The sequence below is a fragment of the Cuculus canorus genome, chromosome 6 (genome assembly GCF_017976375.1).
Source record: "Cuculus canorus isolate bCucCan1 chromosome 6, bCucCan1.pri, whole genome shotgun sequence".
NCBI classification, from domain to species: domain Eukaryota; kingdom Metazoa; phylum Chordata; class Aves; order Cuculiformes; family Cuculidae; genus Cuculus; species Cuculus canorus.
The window spans coordinates 34,515,096-34,531,231 of NC_071406.1; the positions used below are offsets into that span (position 1 = coordinate 34,515,096).

General features: G+C 37.1%; 1 protein-coding gene across 11 annotated transcripts in view; it reads left to right on the top strand.

Annotated features, from left to right (window-relative positions):
- Positions 1-16,136, top strand: part of GULP1 (GULP PTB domain containing engulfment adaptor 1) — a 152,203-nt gene that overhangs the window by 70,224 nt on the left and 65,843 nt on the right. For 10 of the 11 annotated variants that reach the window (XM_054069616.1, XM_054069615.1, XM_054069614.1 and 7 more), the window contains one exon: positions 6,916-6,977. In XM_054069616.1, the coding sequence (XP_053925591.1) occupies positions 6,916-6,977 (62 nt within the window). Of the gene's footprint in view, positions 1-208; positions 308-6,915; positions 6,978-16,136 lie in introns of all 11 variants that reach the window. The other variant, XM_054069613.1, reaches the window with a different exon arrangement.

Consider the following 16,136-nt stretch of genomic DNA (forward strand, 5'->3'; position numbering starts at 1 on the left):
TTTTTATGGGTCTCATTTAGTGAAGTGTAGACAGATGCATTTAATGGATAGGGTCTCATGTATAAAAAAAATGCAGTCAAATGTTATAGGATGCTCTTTATTGTGAATGGACTGGCTATAATGTGATTTTTATTTATATTTTAAACTTATGCTGTGTTTCACAGATGGCAAATGTTTTATTTTATATTTTTTTCTTCTGAATGTGTAGACAACAAGAGAAGCCCCAAAAAGCTGAAGGGCATAAGTACAGTCCTAAAGCAAATACTTTCGTTCTGTCAAAGTGTATAGTCCACATTTAAAGAAACGGGTGAGTGTGCACTGGACTTCACATTAGCAATAATGATAAAAAACATTAAAGAGAGAGTGTATCTTTATATACTTTAAAGTCATATGAGTAGTCACAATCTTCCTCATTGTGATCTTCAGATATTCTTGTGATTGCATTCTGTCCTTTCATAAAAGCACTCATCACGTTCTAGGACAAAAGCAAAAACCTCCTCCTTTACCTCCCTACCTACCCCCCCCCCAAAAAAAAAAAAAATAAGCTGCCACTTGGTGTTTCTAGGTTGTTTTTTTTTTTAAGTAGGAATTCTTGCAAGAGCAAAGTTTAGGAGGACAAAGTGTGGGTTTTTGTATACCAGAAGTTTCATTTAGTCTCACTTAATAAAAAAATCAGTTATCTTAATACTCTTGTAATGCCTCCACAAAGACGGGTCATATGGAGAACCAGTATTCAGTGACCGAGTCCCTTTTTTTGATTGATAACTGAATACGTTTTTTAAGTATCATCTGTACTATTATGTTTTTGTTATTCAGCTATGGCAGTATACTTTCAAGTATGCCAACAAGGAGTGTTAAAGGGTGACTGCCTTGATTTGTCAAGGACCAAATCATTTATTGTTGATGGGCCAAGGAAGCAGCTAGTCTTGCAGCATGTGTGTGTTTGCATGCATTTGTGTGAAACTCTGCATGTATTTATTTATATTCTGAAAGCAAAATGAGCAGATCTAATGGTTTATGAAAAAAATCATTACAGTATGACTTTAGAGGATGCATACCTACAAATGAAGAGTATGCATTGGAAACTTTCTCTGTAGAATTCAGGTTGAGGCCACTCAGATAAAGCTATTTTTTCTTTCTATTAAGATGAGAATAGAAGAATAATTTCCTGTTGGCTATTTTATCTTCAGAAAGTGAAGATATTGTGGAAATAATCTTATCTATAACATGCTGTAAAGAATATTCTAGGCAAGTTAACTGTGCTATTTACCACAATAACTGTTTGTTGCTTCTGCAAAACTTAAGGAGCTCCTTTTAAGTACATATGCACACTGCTTAACCATAAAGCACTGAGTATTGGCTTTAAAATCGGGACAGCATTAAAGAAGTCTTAAGCTTTTTGGCTTACACTGTATTAAAACCTATACAGCGTAGTTCACAGAATGTTGCACGATTTGCATGGTGCTTTAGCAAGCATGTCTTTTGAGATCTACAAGCTAATAAATTCTTTGTTAAGTTATTGCTAGTGTATGATGTAGAGTTCTTATCCAAGTGTACTATCGCAAGTAACTTTCGCAAGCTACAGCCTAAATTCTTGAGTTGCATAGGTAAATTGCCAGTTAACTGGTTGAATGTCTAATTAAGACAAGATGTATTGTTCTGTGTGAAATGAATTTGAATGTGTAAGAACCATACCTTGATAGGAATCACAGCGACTACTTTGTTTTATAGGACTTTGTCTTATAAATCCTTTGGAAAATTGCAAAGAACATCCAAAACTTGTTACTCAGGAAAATACTATTTTGTGAAATCACATCCTGTAGGTACATAAAAGGATGTAGCTTAGGCTTATAAGCAAAAGGAAGCTACAGATATGCATATTGTAGTTGTTCTTAATGATTGCTACCATTCTCCTTTCTTCTATTTCCAGTTTATCAGAATTTTTTAAAAAGTTTCAATTAAACTTTTCTATTACCTACTTTAATCTTCCTGACTTAAAAAATTAAAATTATATTTTAACTGTATTGAGGTTCCCATTTCTGTTCCTTTTCCTTGTTTTGCCTTACCAAACTGACACTCATAATGTTCTTACTTTAATGGTTTGAAATTCTTAAAAAAGGTGCATTTTTAACAAGCTTAACTTTCCCAAATTTCTTTATAGTTATACTGGAGTATTTGACTGAACTCTGGCTCCAGAAATGAAAGGTGGCGTTAAAGGTTTGATCTGTGCATCCTTCTTAGTGAAAACTTGTGAAAATGTGATCACTTAAAATAAATTATGATATAAGAGTAATCTCTCTTTCAGCTTTGACTAGAAGCTTTTTTCAAAGACACGGTGTAGCTCTTCTGGTGGCAAGAAAGCTTAAGAAGTGCAGGGTAAACAACTCAGTTCTTTTTTCTTCATTTTTCCCTTTGATTTAGGGAGCTGAACTTGTTAAAAGTTCTTGGCATTAATAACTTAGAAGTGCAGAAGGAAAGATTTGCTTATCACTGGTTAGTTGCACTAATACTTTTGATTATTTTTTTCTTTCTTGTCAAAACCTACATACTAGCTCCGTATCTTAAAAATACATAGTATAAAATGTGTAGGTTGTGCAGGGAGTGTTATTATTTGAGGAAATGCAAATATTAGACTTAATTTCCATTTTGTTGCTATGCCAACCCAGCATTCTGTGATATCGTTTTGCTTCTTTAGTAATCAGCTGTTATAAAGGTTTCATACGATCCTGAATATTATGACAGAAGGACCCAGAAAGGTGAAGCATTCTGCAGAGTTTAGTCTGTTTTAGGGAGATACATCTCTGTTGTCTTGGCAAAGAACAAATACGCCTCCAAAGAATTTTTGTTTGCCCCCTCCCCACTCCCCCCCCCCAAAAAAAAAGGGGGAGAAGAAACAATATAAGTAATTGTTTTTTAATTATATATATTGATGAGCATTTGGTCAGGGCAGAATCTGACTCATAATTGCCATTGCTTAATCATAGTAACCTGATATTACCTTTGTTAAATTACTGCTATTAGACACACAGATTGTACTCAGTCATTCCCCTAGAATGTGGCTGGGACAAATACTATAGCAGAATTATAGGAGAATATGGTTAGATTTATGTCTGTTAATAATGTTTTAAATATTGCATTCAGATGAAAACTCCGGTAATAAGCATTGTATCTCATGGCTCAGCTTATTAGTTCATTCGCTGCCTGCAGCGGTCAAGACAACAGAGTGTACCCTGTTATCTGGCTAGCAGCCTTGCCAGAAACTGTCTTTTACCGTTGCAGTGCAGAATAAAGAAAGTGATTAAACAGAATGATAGTTCTTGTATGTCCCATTGTGAAAGTTTTCTTTATTTATACAAAAAGATAATAAGAAAAAATCAAAGATAACGATGTGTATATACGCACATTGAAGCAAATAAATTGTTCTCTGAGGCATTAATACCTAGATGTAGCACTGGTTTTGTGGGACACTCTCTTCTTCAGGAGACTGTTAACTAGGCTGGTTGTCACATCAGATCTCTGTTTCTATAGCAAGTTCTGTAAAGCAGGATTAGTTCCAAGATTTTTTTGTCTTCTGTTAGCAAGGAAAACATCCATTGATGTCAGAGAGATTTCAATTCAGTAAAGAATAAAAGTTTTTACATTTTAGAACTTATTGTATTTTCACTTTGGCACTAAATAAAAGAAAAAGTTAACATCAGAGTCTTTTTCTGTTTATTATATTAAATGAAATGGCCAATGAGTCTCATGTAAACACCTTCGAAACACAGTTCAGTGGAGCCACTTTTACCATGCATGAATTAATAATGAGATTGGAGCTTAGAGAAGCGGTTGATTAAACTTGCACTATTGAGCATTATTTTGCCATTTAGGAAAGAGTTCTTCAGTGCCTATCCACTAAATCCATTCAGTAATATCTGTGGACAGTAATGTGTGGAGAAATTCATCTCAAAGGGATAACAATGTCTTGGCACTATTACTGCTTTCCTTTTTGGTTGATAAATGGTCAGCCATGCTGTTATCTAACCTAACGTCATCCTCTGCTGAGTGCAGCACAGTTGTTCTGGATATTTTATGAAGTCTCTGAGTCAATTGACTTCAGCGTGTGATTTGTCAGCGTGTTCCTCTTCCTTGACTTTCCCAGTGCCACTGAGGCCTCTGAAAGGCTCACATTGATGCTCCCAGGTTATGTGATGACCAAGCACTTGATGTGAAATGCTGATTGTAAAGGAGTCTTTCCTTTGTACTGGAAAGGGGCTGCTGTGATTCAAGGGCGATGAGAAAGGAATGAAGTTTCGATGTCTGGAAACTGGTATTTCTCAACTGCTGTGAAATCAAACTAAGTCCAAGCAGTACTTCAGACTGCTTCTGAGAGAGGCGTAAGTCCAAAATCAGAGCTTATGATTCAGAAAGAAATACTGGTTAACAAACCTCGCTGTGGGATTTTAACATGTCTTTGTTATCAGGGTGAATTTTGCCTCATATTGATTTTGCTTAATATTAAGAGTTCTTTTGAAAGTGCCACCACTTTTTGATTATTACTTGCTTCTAGGAAATGGGCTTCTAATGTAAATGGAAAACTTGAATACCTGTGTCACAGTATCTGCAGATCTACATCTGGATGTTGGAAATGCTGCTTCCTGAATCACTGTTTAATGGCAGAAGACTTGTGGAATCCAGGAATCTTTTTGATAGCTTACTAGATTATTTATTTCCTTTTATGCTGAGAGTACCCATCCATATTTCCTTATCTTTTCATAAATAGGGGTACCAACAGTAATGGAAACATGTTCCTAGCAATGCTTTTACTTGCTGGAATTCCTGTAGCTTTACAGTTTGAAGTTGGTAGTCAAGTGGATGGCTTCACAAAATATTTTTAAGGTAAAGCTTTATAGCTGATTATAAATTGAAAAGATTACTAGCAGCTTAATCAAGACCAGCATTTCAAACTTGGATCCCAAATTAAATAACTTTTTTTCAGATTTGAACTTGCCCTTCTTGGGAATGGGAAGAAGGGAGGAGGAACTATTTGCAGGGAATAGTTAGTTTCACGGGTACCTGTTGCCTGTCTGTAAAGTTATTTTAGAAGCTACACTACTATTGCTTATTTGGGTAAATGGACAAATGAAACACAATCATTAGCAATGTGAATGCATAATTGGAAGTTGAAATTTGCCATGTGGAGGTCTTTGGTCTGCTGCAGTAAGCGTGCCACGCAGGGAGCAGTCCTGCCTCATGTGCCTGTCTCTGCTGTGTCTGAGACTTGCAGTTGAGCCCCATGGCCAGTCAGCTCATCTGGCCTTCAGCAGGATGTACTGATGTCCTTTCGGTTGTCAAGCTTTATTCTAACCTTCCTAATTCACACTGATTGTTGTTTTTTACTCATGGGTGACATCAGCTTTTCATATTGTACTCAAAATGGAATATCAGACATCAGATCTTAAAATATTCTGGGAAATGAGTGTGATTCTCTCTTCTGGTTTTCCAATCACAAGCCACAATTGAAAGGAAGAGTCAATTGAGTGAATAACTGTACTCCTGGCTGCTGCTGGTTGGACATATCATGTTTGCTTAATTAAGAAGTGATAGTATCACTTGTCAGTAATGGAGCTGAACATTACTGTAAAATGAAATTTGCTTAAAGAAAAAGATTTCTTATAGCTTTGCAGTTTTGATCTTGTTATTGTGGTGACTGGTAAATATCTTGTGTAACAGTTTTGTTGCTTCTGTATACCCAAAAATATTTTGTTACTGGTTCAGTGTCAATACACCTCAGGAATTTTTCTTGTGAACAGGATTTTATTGTTCTTACATGTAACTAACAAAAATTTGCTCTAACTGCAATTCCCATTAAGGAAAAAAGGAATTGTCTGTGAATATCCAAGAGTAGGGCTTTGCTTTAAGCTATTGTTCTGTTACTTAAAGTCACAAATCTGGAATTTTATTGAATTAATTCATGTTAATTAAAATAGGAATAGTCTCATTTTAGAAAACGCTACTAAATATTGAATGTGTGGGTTATAAAATACTGCTCAGCATTATAGAATCTCTCGTGCGGTTGGTAATGCAACAGTATTTTGGAACACTTTACCTTTTTTTTTCTTAAATGCTTTCAAATGAGAAAACTTTAAAAATGGTTTCTAAATTTCTAATAAAAAGTTTTTTCTCATGTTTGGAATTCCAACTTGAATTATGTGGAACATTCTTAGTCGACATTAAACTGGAGGGAAAATGTACTTCATAAATAATGAACTTGTTTCACCATATGAAACATTGCTGGAAAAGTAAGACAATCATGCAGTCCTGTGATGTGAAAATCTTTAGAGGAAAATATGCAAATTAATTCAGTATACATAGGAAAAAAATAAAGATAATCAAAGTCCCAATGTGACTTGCATCTATTTTCTTGTAAAGGGATTACGGTTTTGTTTGTTTGGTTTTTTTCAGTTATTGCTCTGAAAATTTTTCCAAAATAATTTTCTCTGTCCCTTTAATATCTGGATAATTCATCCAGAGAAGCATATAATTTATTAAAAAAACCCCATCATTAGAAGTGCAACATGCATGCAGGACTTCAAACAACAGCAGCAGGGATGCAGAAAATCCTGATCTGGGGCAGAAACAGCAAACAAGCTTAGAGCCATAAATATGTCTCGGGGGAGGTGTTAGAATTCTTATGGTAAATCACTTTGGTTAAAATGGGAATTGGACCCAAGAGAAGTAACCATATTCTTTCCTGTAAATGTTTGGGAAGCTGTGAGATATACTGTGTTTTCCTCCAGCCCTGGGAACTACTTCAGGCAGATACTTATCTGAGTAAAAGGAAGGGTGGTGGATGTTTTCCAGATAGATACTATAATAGTTATATTAACAATTGAACAACCTATTCAGTGCTTCTTTTGTTTTGCTTTTCTGTAGACAAAACATGGATGCACACTCCTGAAGCCTTATCAAAGCATTATATTCCCTATAATGCAAAGGTAAGAAGATATGAAGTTACTTTGTCCTCTTAGCTTTAGAACACAGCATGTTCTGTCTTGCTTGTTGTTTGAAAACTCTAGAGATGTGAATTAGCCAAATGAAACAGCAAAGAATAACTTAGTAAATGTCTGTTTTGCGGATGGAAAATTTCTGTTTCTCAGCGAATGGCGAGTTGGTTGTTGTTCTGAAATTTAATGTTTTTCTAGAAATCAAAACTTCTAATTGATACCAAAAGGATGGAGATTTTGAGTATGAAGGAATTTTAAATCAAGCTGCATGCTTACAGCACTATAAAAATTAAAATTAATAGCACAAACGTATTTTGAACAATGGCAAAGACAATGAATAACGGTTCTATCTGTGGACATATTGAAATGTCATGTATTCTGGATGTCAAATATTCTGGAAATAATAGTATACAAGTAATGGGATTTTTGCACTAGTAATCACAGAAGTAGTTTCATACCCCAGTGACAGTGTAGTTATACAATACTAATTCAATTAGTCTAATGACATCTGTTCACAAGAAATCCATCTTCCTGGAATGAAAATGGTTTCCTGAAAGGGGAATATGCAGTACTCAACTCAGAATAAACAGAGTAATCAGCTATTACTCACCATTAAAGTGGGAGGGTATTTCAACAGGATTCCACCGTGGTTCTGTGTTTAAAATTGTTTCACAGGCCAGGACTCATTTCCTATGCTTGTATTCTCTGCTGCTGTGTTTGTTATTTTCTTTTCTTTAGTATTGCCACATTGTGAGCAAGGGTTTGAAGTGGAAATCTGAGTCTCATTCTGATTGTTGGCAGGTGAACATGTTTTTATTTTGTGTGCTCTCAAACTGATTATTTTTTGCCCAAGGGTGTTTTACTATTTAACTGTATAGCCTCACCAGACACCTTGGCTTTTACAGCACAGTTTTTGAGAGGGAGGAATACTTGCTGGGGTGACTGTGCTGGCTATTTTAAGAGCAAGCTGAAGCTATGAATTCTGTAATATTAACACACTGAACAATGTCAATTTGGTTTTGGTCTTTACTTAAAAAGAAAAACAAAACCATCTCTAATTTTTCATTTCCCATTCCCATAGGTATACTGATACCTATCTTGTGCATAGGTATCAGTATAGCTATGCTGAAAAATTTTTTAGAAGAAGATGGTGGTAACTATAGAAACAACAGCATCACCAACTTCTGGGAAGAAAGAGGGAGATAGGGAATTCCTATACAAAGGAAGTCTGCTCTCAGTATTCTTAAAAAGACTGTTGGTCAAAAAAAGTGTTTCCTTATACTTATGCTAATATATGTCCAAGTGTCCTCTCCAGTTCTGCTGGTGTTTAATGTGGTTTCTGACTTCACAGGGCCTGCTCAACCTGTGTTCTGTTGGCCTCTAGGGTCTGCCAAAGTACCTGAAGGAAGCTGCAATCTGCTACAGCACGTAGCCCCCAAAGCCAAAGTTACCCATCTTTTTCATTTGGACCACAGTAAAAAATTATTCATAACTGTCAGTTATTTCATTCATTATTCCAAAGCAAGTGAAAAAATACTTAGCTCTGTAACTGGTGTGTAAAGAGCATGGGATTTCCACATTGCTTTTTTTACTGAGACCTGGCATAAATTTGCACAGCTTTTATGTTATGTGACATATATGGGCATAATAACAACATTGTTCGTTATGGTGATGTTTCTTCCTCAGTTCTCAAGTACTGTTTTCATTAAGTTTTGCAAAATTTTTCTTTTGAAGAGGATAGTGTGTATCTATTAGTACTGCATTTGGATTTTCTAATGCTTTGATTTTTAATTAAAATATCCCATTGATTTCATATCTTGTAACTGCATTGTGAAATGATTATTAAAAACTCAGGAAGCATTCATAAAGCAAATATTGAAAAAGACTCATTGATTTTTTTTTCTCTCAAATGTTCCTATTGTTCCACTTCCAATTCTGTAAAGTTGCTTTTTCTGTAACTTTTATATTTGTTATGAGGAAAAGACAACACTTAATTATTTTATGAGATTAGTCAAATAAAGTGAGCGAAGAGTAACATGTTCAGAAAATCAAATCAATTTGATGGAAAGCAATACCAGAGATGTTTTTTTTTCCATGGGCAACTGAGCTGTAGTCTGTTATATAGTTTTTTGAATGCAAATTACCATGGATGAAAAATAGTGTTAAAACACAAAAATAATTTCTCTGACACTAATCTTCTGAGAAAATCAGAAAAAAGGAGAGCTTACCAAAAAGGTGGGGTTTTGCTTTTTCACTTGATTCCTAAGGCATCTTTAAGCATTAATAAACTCTTGTTCATAAAATGCAGTTCATGAGTTGATTGTTATCTTACTAAACAAAAAAACGCCAAACAAAGTTAACTGGAAAGTAGAGAACTTAGCAATATAGACAACTAACCTTTTTTCCTACAAATCGGGAGAGGACTTTTTAATAGAGGCTAATGTCTTGAATCTCTTAGGACAGACACCATCAGGATGACTTAGGGTGATAATCCTCTTTGCAGGAAAACATGGGCATAGTTGTTTCTTCTGGAGGCAAAATCCAGGAGCATGAGCCTCCTAACGGTGCCCTTAAATATGAAAGCAGCTTGATTCTCTCTCCCTCTCTCTCTCTCTCTCTCTCTCTCCCTCTCTCTCTCTCTCTCTCTCTCTCTCTCTCTCTCTCTGTGTTTATTTGTTTGCTTGTTTGTTCCCCACCCCAGGGTGGGGCAGGTGGTGTGCTTACTGATGAGTTTACTCATGTCCCCAGCCTTGGTCTTGCTGAAAGCACTGATAATAAGAGTCCACACATTTTAGTGCACTATGTGGGGGAAAATCTGGGCCTACTGAAGTCAGCATTTTGCCACCAGTGTGTGATCCTATATATCACTCCGAATGAATGCATATTGGTCACGTACTTTTTTTTTCACAGCAAAGGTAATTTAGAATCTTGATAGTATAGTATCAAATATGCAGATACAGGACTCATTTAGATGTAGTAGCACGGCAGTTTTAACATTACCATCACATAAAATGCCAAGAGTTCTCTTTTGTCTTTAAGTTAATTTTCTTGATTTTAGGCCAGTTTCCTTTCTCCAAAAGAAAAGTGATCAAAATGTGACTTTGTAATGGAATCTGACTCACTTTTAATGGAATGAACTTACTGTTCTCATCATGTGACTACTGCTCAAACCAGCAATGTTTTCTGTATCTTTTTTTTTGTAGAAAATTATATATATTCCCCTTTATAGTCACTTGGCTGTTTTTTGGCTTATATAAAATTTCCGTGTGTATGTATTTCTGATTTGCAGAAGAGTGGTTGTGCTTTGCAAGCCTGTGGAGTCAGTAGCTTTGGTCTTTCACTAGGCTGAAGAGCTGCTATTTTACATAAGAACATGAAGGCACGTTAAACCCTTGGTAGTTTTTTTTTACCAAGAGGTGCAATGCATTCCTAATACTGAGACAGCTACTATCCCAATGTTTACTTCAGGCTTGTTTTATTTTAAAACTTCGTGTGATGTTATGGATATATTTATGGTTCTTGATGAAGTTTAAGATCTGAGACTTTGAAGATAAAATATCAAAGCTTTCCCCAAAAGTCTGTTAAACCTGTGAGTTTATTGGTGATGATTAATTGTGAATTGTGGTTCAGTTTCATGGATAACCTCTACTCTCAACAATTCAATAAATCTCGGATCTGTATTGCAAGTGTAGCAAAGCGGAGAAAAAAAATAGGCATTAGTAATAAAGGAATAAATACCTTGCAAAAAGGCCTTGCTTGGCAGTACCTAAGGGTATTAATCTTTACTGTAGTATAATAAACAGTATTTAGTAGATTTTCAGCTTTATGTAGTTTACTATTCGTCCAATTTATCATTCAGGAATGGCAAATAATACTTTTCTGGAGCAGGCATTTTGGTCAAAAATATGCTGCTTCTAATTGACTATAGGTGTGATAATGTCTTTTGAATATCTACGTATTGCTGTCATAAAGGTATGATATTATCAAAGCCATGTTTCCATGGCATAAACTGTACGTCTACTACAAATTTTTGTTGCTGTAGCTGTGCTAGCAATTTCTCTTTTTCTATCCAGTCAGCACACTATAGAACGATCGTGGGTGTGTGTCAGTAAAAGTAATCAATGAAACGATACCAAAGGGAAAATGGTATATAGATTTTCCAAGTAAACAGAGATACAAAGCACGCTACTGAAAAGTATGCTTAAATTTATGTGGTGAAGTTAAAAACAGCAAGAGATTCCAAAGAGAGCATGGAAATTTTGAAAATTAGAAACTAATGAAATATAGGAGAACATTAGGAGAAATAATTAATTTTCCTACATTTCATTTATTATAATTAAAATTAATAACTTAATTGCAATTAATTTTGATTACAGTGTCAAAAAGTCTTGGATGTAGTCATGATTAATTTAGTTTTTAAGCCCAAGAAAGATGAATACTGTGAAAAAATCCAAATGAAATATGAAAGCAGAAAATTGTAATTTTACAAGGAAAGGAAAATCTTTACATAGTCATTTCTGATACATTATAGTCATTAAACTTGTGACTCACTATACCCAACATGGAATAATCATCTAAATAAAACATAGAATCATAGAATCATTAGGTTGGAAGGGTCATCAAGTCCAACCATTCCTAACAATCCCTAAACCATGCCCCTCAGCACCTCGTCCACCCATCCTTTAAACACCTCCAGGGAACGTGACTCAACCACCTCCCTGGGCAGCCTCTGCAAAATTTTTTCCTGATGTCCAGACTGAATCTCCCCTGGTAGAGCTTGAAGCCATTCCCCCTTGTCTTGACCCCGGTCACTTGGGAGAAGAGGCCAGCTCCCTTGTCTCCACAACCTCCTTTCAGGTAGTTGTAGAGAGCAATAAGATCTCCCCTCAGCCTCCTCTTCTCCAGGCTAAACAACCCCAGCTCTCTCAGCCGCTCCTCTTAAGACTTGTTCTCCAGCCCCTTCACCAGCTTCGTTGCTCTTCTCTGGACACGCTCGAGAGCCTCAACATCCTTCTTGTGGTGAGGGGCCCAGAACTGAACACAGTGCTCAAGGTGCGGTCTCACCAGTGCCGAGTCCAGGGGGAGAATCACCTCCCTGGACCTGCTGGTCATGCCGTTTCTGATACAAGCCAAGATGCCATTGGCCTTCTTGGCCACCTGGGCACATTGCTGGCTCATGTTCAGTCGGCTGTCAACCAACACCCCCAGGTCCTTCTCCTCTAGGCAGCTTTCTAGCCAGACTTCTCCTAGTCTGTAGCACTGCATAGGGTTGTTATGCCCCAAGTGCAGGACATGGCATTTAGCCTTGTTGAACCTCATGCCATTGGTCTCAGCTCAGCAGTCCAGCCTATTCAGATCCATTTGCAGAGCCTCCCTACCCTCGATCAGATCCACATTTCCACCCAGCTTAGTGTCATCTGCAAACTTGCTAAGGGTGCACTCAGTGCCTTCATCCAGCTCATTGATAAAGACATTGAACAGAGCTGGACCCAGTACTGAGCCCTGAGGAACCCCACTTGTAACTGGCCTCCAGCTGGAGTTAACTCCATTTACCACCACTCGCTGGGCCCGGCCATCCAACCAGTTCAACCCAGGAGAGTGTGTGCCTGTCCAGGTCAGAGGCTGGCAGTTTCTGAAGCAGAATGCTGTGAGAAACTGTGCCAAAAGCTTTACTGAAGCCCAAGAAGACTATATCCACGGCCTTTCCCTCATCCAGTAGTTGAGTCACTTTGTTGTAGAAGGCGATCAGGTTAGTTTGGCAAGACCTGCCTTTCATGAACCCATATTGACTGGGCCTGATCACCCTGTTCTCTTGCATGTGCTTCCTGATAGCACTCAAGATCACCTGTTCCATGATTTTCCCTGCCACTGAGGTGAGACTGACAGGCCTGTACTTCCCTGGATCCTCCCTGCAACCCTTCTAATACATAAAGTATTTAGAGTCTGCAAGCTGTTTCAGGGAAATAGAACTACCTCTTCCATCTTGCTTACAAGGTTACATGCTTAAAATGGGAGACGAGTAGAAAAGAATGGCATTATATCCACAAATCTCCTACAAAATAGATGCAGAAGCATTGTATGAAAACTTTCAGCAGCAGCACTAAACATAATCTCATAAGTAGCTAAATGAGAGGAGCTGCATTTGAACTTTCACCATCAGGTAATTTCAGTTGTCATTTTTCTCTGTGAAAACTGGTGAATGTTTCAGCTTCCTTGAAATCTGAACATTTGTTAGTTCCTCAGAAGGCTCTGTGGAACAATGAGTACTTTTGAAAAGCAGTCAGTCTGTTTTGTCTGAGGTTATACAGCCAGTTTGTAAAGGGGCAAGAATTAAGTGTGCACCTCCTGAGTCTTAGAGCCAAAAGCCACTCCTTTCTTTCCAGCAATAGTGTTTTACTGTACAGTAAAGGAAGTAGAATAGTATTTGCAGACAACTAGCTATCTCACCTACATATGAAAGCACACAAGTTCAAAGACTGTATCATTGCCTTGTCTGTGCTTGAGTAGCCCAGTATGCCCCTACAGCTCAGTTCATCAATATCATTGCACATGAATTATTAGCACGTGGCTTATGGTGTAGGTGTGTGTCTACATGTAGAGTTTTGTCTTTTGCATCCATTTACTATTGATTATCTCAAAGCTTTGAAAAATGTGACTGGTTTATAATCAAAGTACTGATATTGTTTATAATTGTACACTGGCTGAAAAGCTTTTAACGATTTTGTGGAATAGCAGCAGTGTGGTTTTGATGTGTATGATCTCTTTCTAGGTGTCCACAGCCCTCTGTTTGTTATGTGTAAAATACCCAGCTGCACAATTTCAGGCTCTACAAATCACCCTTGTTCTCCAGAAGATGATCTGCTTCAAGAAAGAAATGAAGCTTATGACAAATTTCAATTTTTCTTTAATAAACTCCATTTACATGTAGCTTGCACAGAGAGCCTTAGGTTTGACTGAAGCTCCCGATGTCATACATAAATGCAAAAAAAGTTGTAATTTTGAGGCATACACACAAGATAGAATGCCTAGATTAAAGTAATTACGATTCAGCAAGGTAATGAACAGTTGCAGAATGGAGGAGATGGGAGTGAGAAGTGGTTTATATCTGGATGCTGGAGGAACATGTACTGCTAATTCTGCAGTGTAATAGAGGAGTATGATGATGAATACATAGATGTACTGAAAGCAGGGTCAGAGTTCTTATGGGTTCTTCGTCTGATGCCTTTTAGTTTACAAATACTGCGGCTTGTGTTAGGAACACATGAACTAGAGTCATTGTAAAGCCTGATGCCATTTTTGGTTTTGTCCACCCAGAACTATTGCAGTGTGCTACTGCAAAGTCCTCCTCAGGTGCTACCACCGAAAACAGCCTATCTGTTGCACCTATTCTACATCCAGCCCTGGCGTGGCATCATCATTCGAACACTCAGGCCTATTAGAAAACAAAAAGAGTTTCAAAACTTCTGAAATAGTGCACGAAGGTTTAGTGTAACATATAATGTTTCATTTCTTTTCCTCTCTCAAAAAAAGCAATCAAAAGAGCACGTGTTTTAGTGAAATATTTTTTTGTAGATTCCAGTAAAAAGAAAAATTAAGAATCAGTAAATTTATTTACAGGAGTAAAATGAAAAATATTGGTCATTTTTTAATACATTATAAACTGCAGCTGAAAGACTAAACAGTAGATTTTGATTTCTTCTCCAGAGCTCTTCTCTTCTTTCAGGTTCTGCTTATGATCCCTTGTTTTTTAAGTACTGTATGATATACTTCAATTATAAGTATGAAAGGGATTTGACGTGCTAGTAAGACATAGAAGTTATGCTTTCAAGGCAAGAGGAAAAGAGATCAGACCAATTAATGGTAGTGTATGCAGCATAGGATCTGAGAAGTATTTTAAGTCCCTTTCTCAGAGATGCATTAAGTAATACTTAACAACTGTGTAGTGAAGCAGCATTGAAGCTGATCTGTAGCCTACCACAGCCCTGGGGTGTTCCCTATTTTAAGTTTCCTTTCTAATCTTTTTGTTTCTCTTGCATAGCATGCCTTCACATCCGATCTCTTTAGCACACTGTCTGCTTAATTACGGTCTTTTTCCTTGTCTTGAACTTTATGAGCATTCCAAGTTTTGGTTCTTTCATCAGGCAAATTGTTTTTAATCAGCCAGCAGCTTTAGACATATTTTAAGATAGGAAGTTCTAGAATCAGTTACTTGGCACTATAGATATAATATCTAACAACTATAATCTAGATTGAAAATACAAAACTGGAAGAGATTCAGCTCATTGTTGGACTTTGAGGCCAAAAAACCCCCTCAGTTTTAGAAAGATGGAATACCTTATGGTTCCTTGAATATTAGATTTGTCCTTGAGCTATGTTGCATTTGTATTAGGATTTGCTTTGGGAATTGAAATGTAAGGATTTAGAATAATTTAGGTTGGAAGGGACCTCTAGAGATGATCAGCTGATTCCCATCAGAAAACAGGACTGACTTCAAAATCAATAGCGACACAACAGAACCTCATACAATTGAGCTTTAAATACCTGCCAGGACAGAGATTTGCAGGCTCTGGGCAGCCTGTTCCAATACTTAATCACTAGTATTGTGAATTTTTTTTACTCATTTCTAGTTGTAATTTCTTGTGACTCTTTGCTTTACACATGCATGTGCATGCAACCACCAGCCTCGTCATTTTCAGGTTGAACAAATGCAGCTCATTTACCCCACACTGTGGTCTGTTTTCTGAACCATCTCATTGCCTGTCATATCCCTCACAGTTTAAATTCCAGCTAAGATTTGACTTTCCTAAATTCATCCCTGTGTGCCTGAAAAATGTTTCTGTATTCCTCCTTAGTAACCTGCGCCCACACCCACTTCCTGTTCCTACTGCAGAGCCTTGAAGGTGTTAACTATCTCGTTTCTTTCCTATCTCTCTTGAAACTATTTCTGGCTTTTCTCTTGTTCTCTTTTTCCTTTTCTCGTTGTAACACATGCAGCTGCAGTGGGCTGTAGCTGGTGGGGGTTGTTTTGGCTTTGGTTTTGACTCTGGCAACATCAGGCTCTCTGTACGGGTTTTTTTCGGTTCTGCTAAGCAGCCTGTTACACTACCAGTGCTCCTAAGGGATGGGCAGTTCTGCAGACTTCGGCTGCTG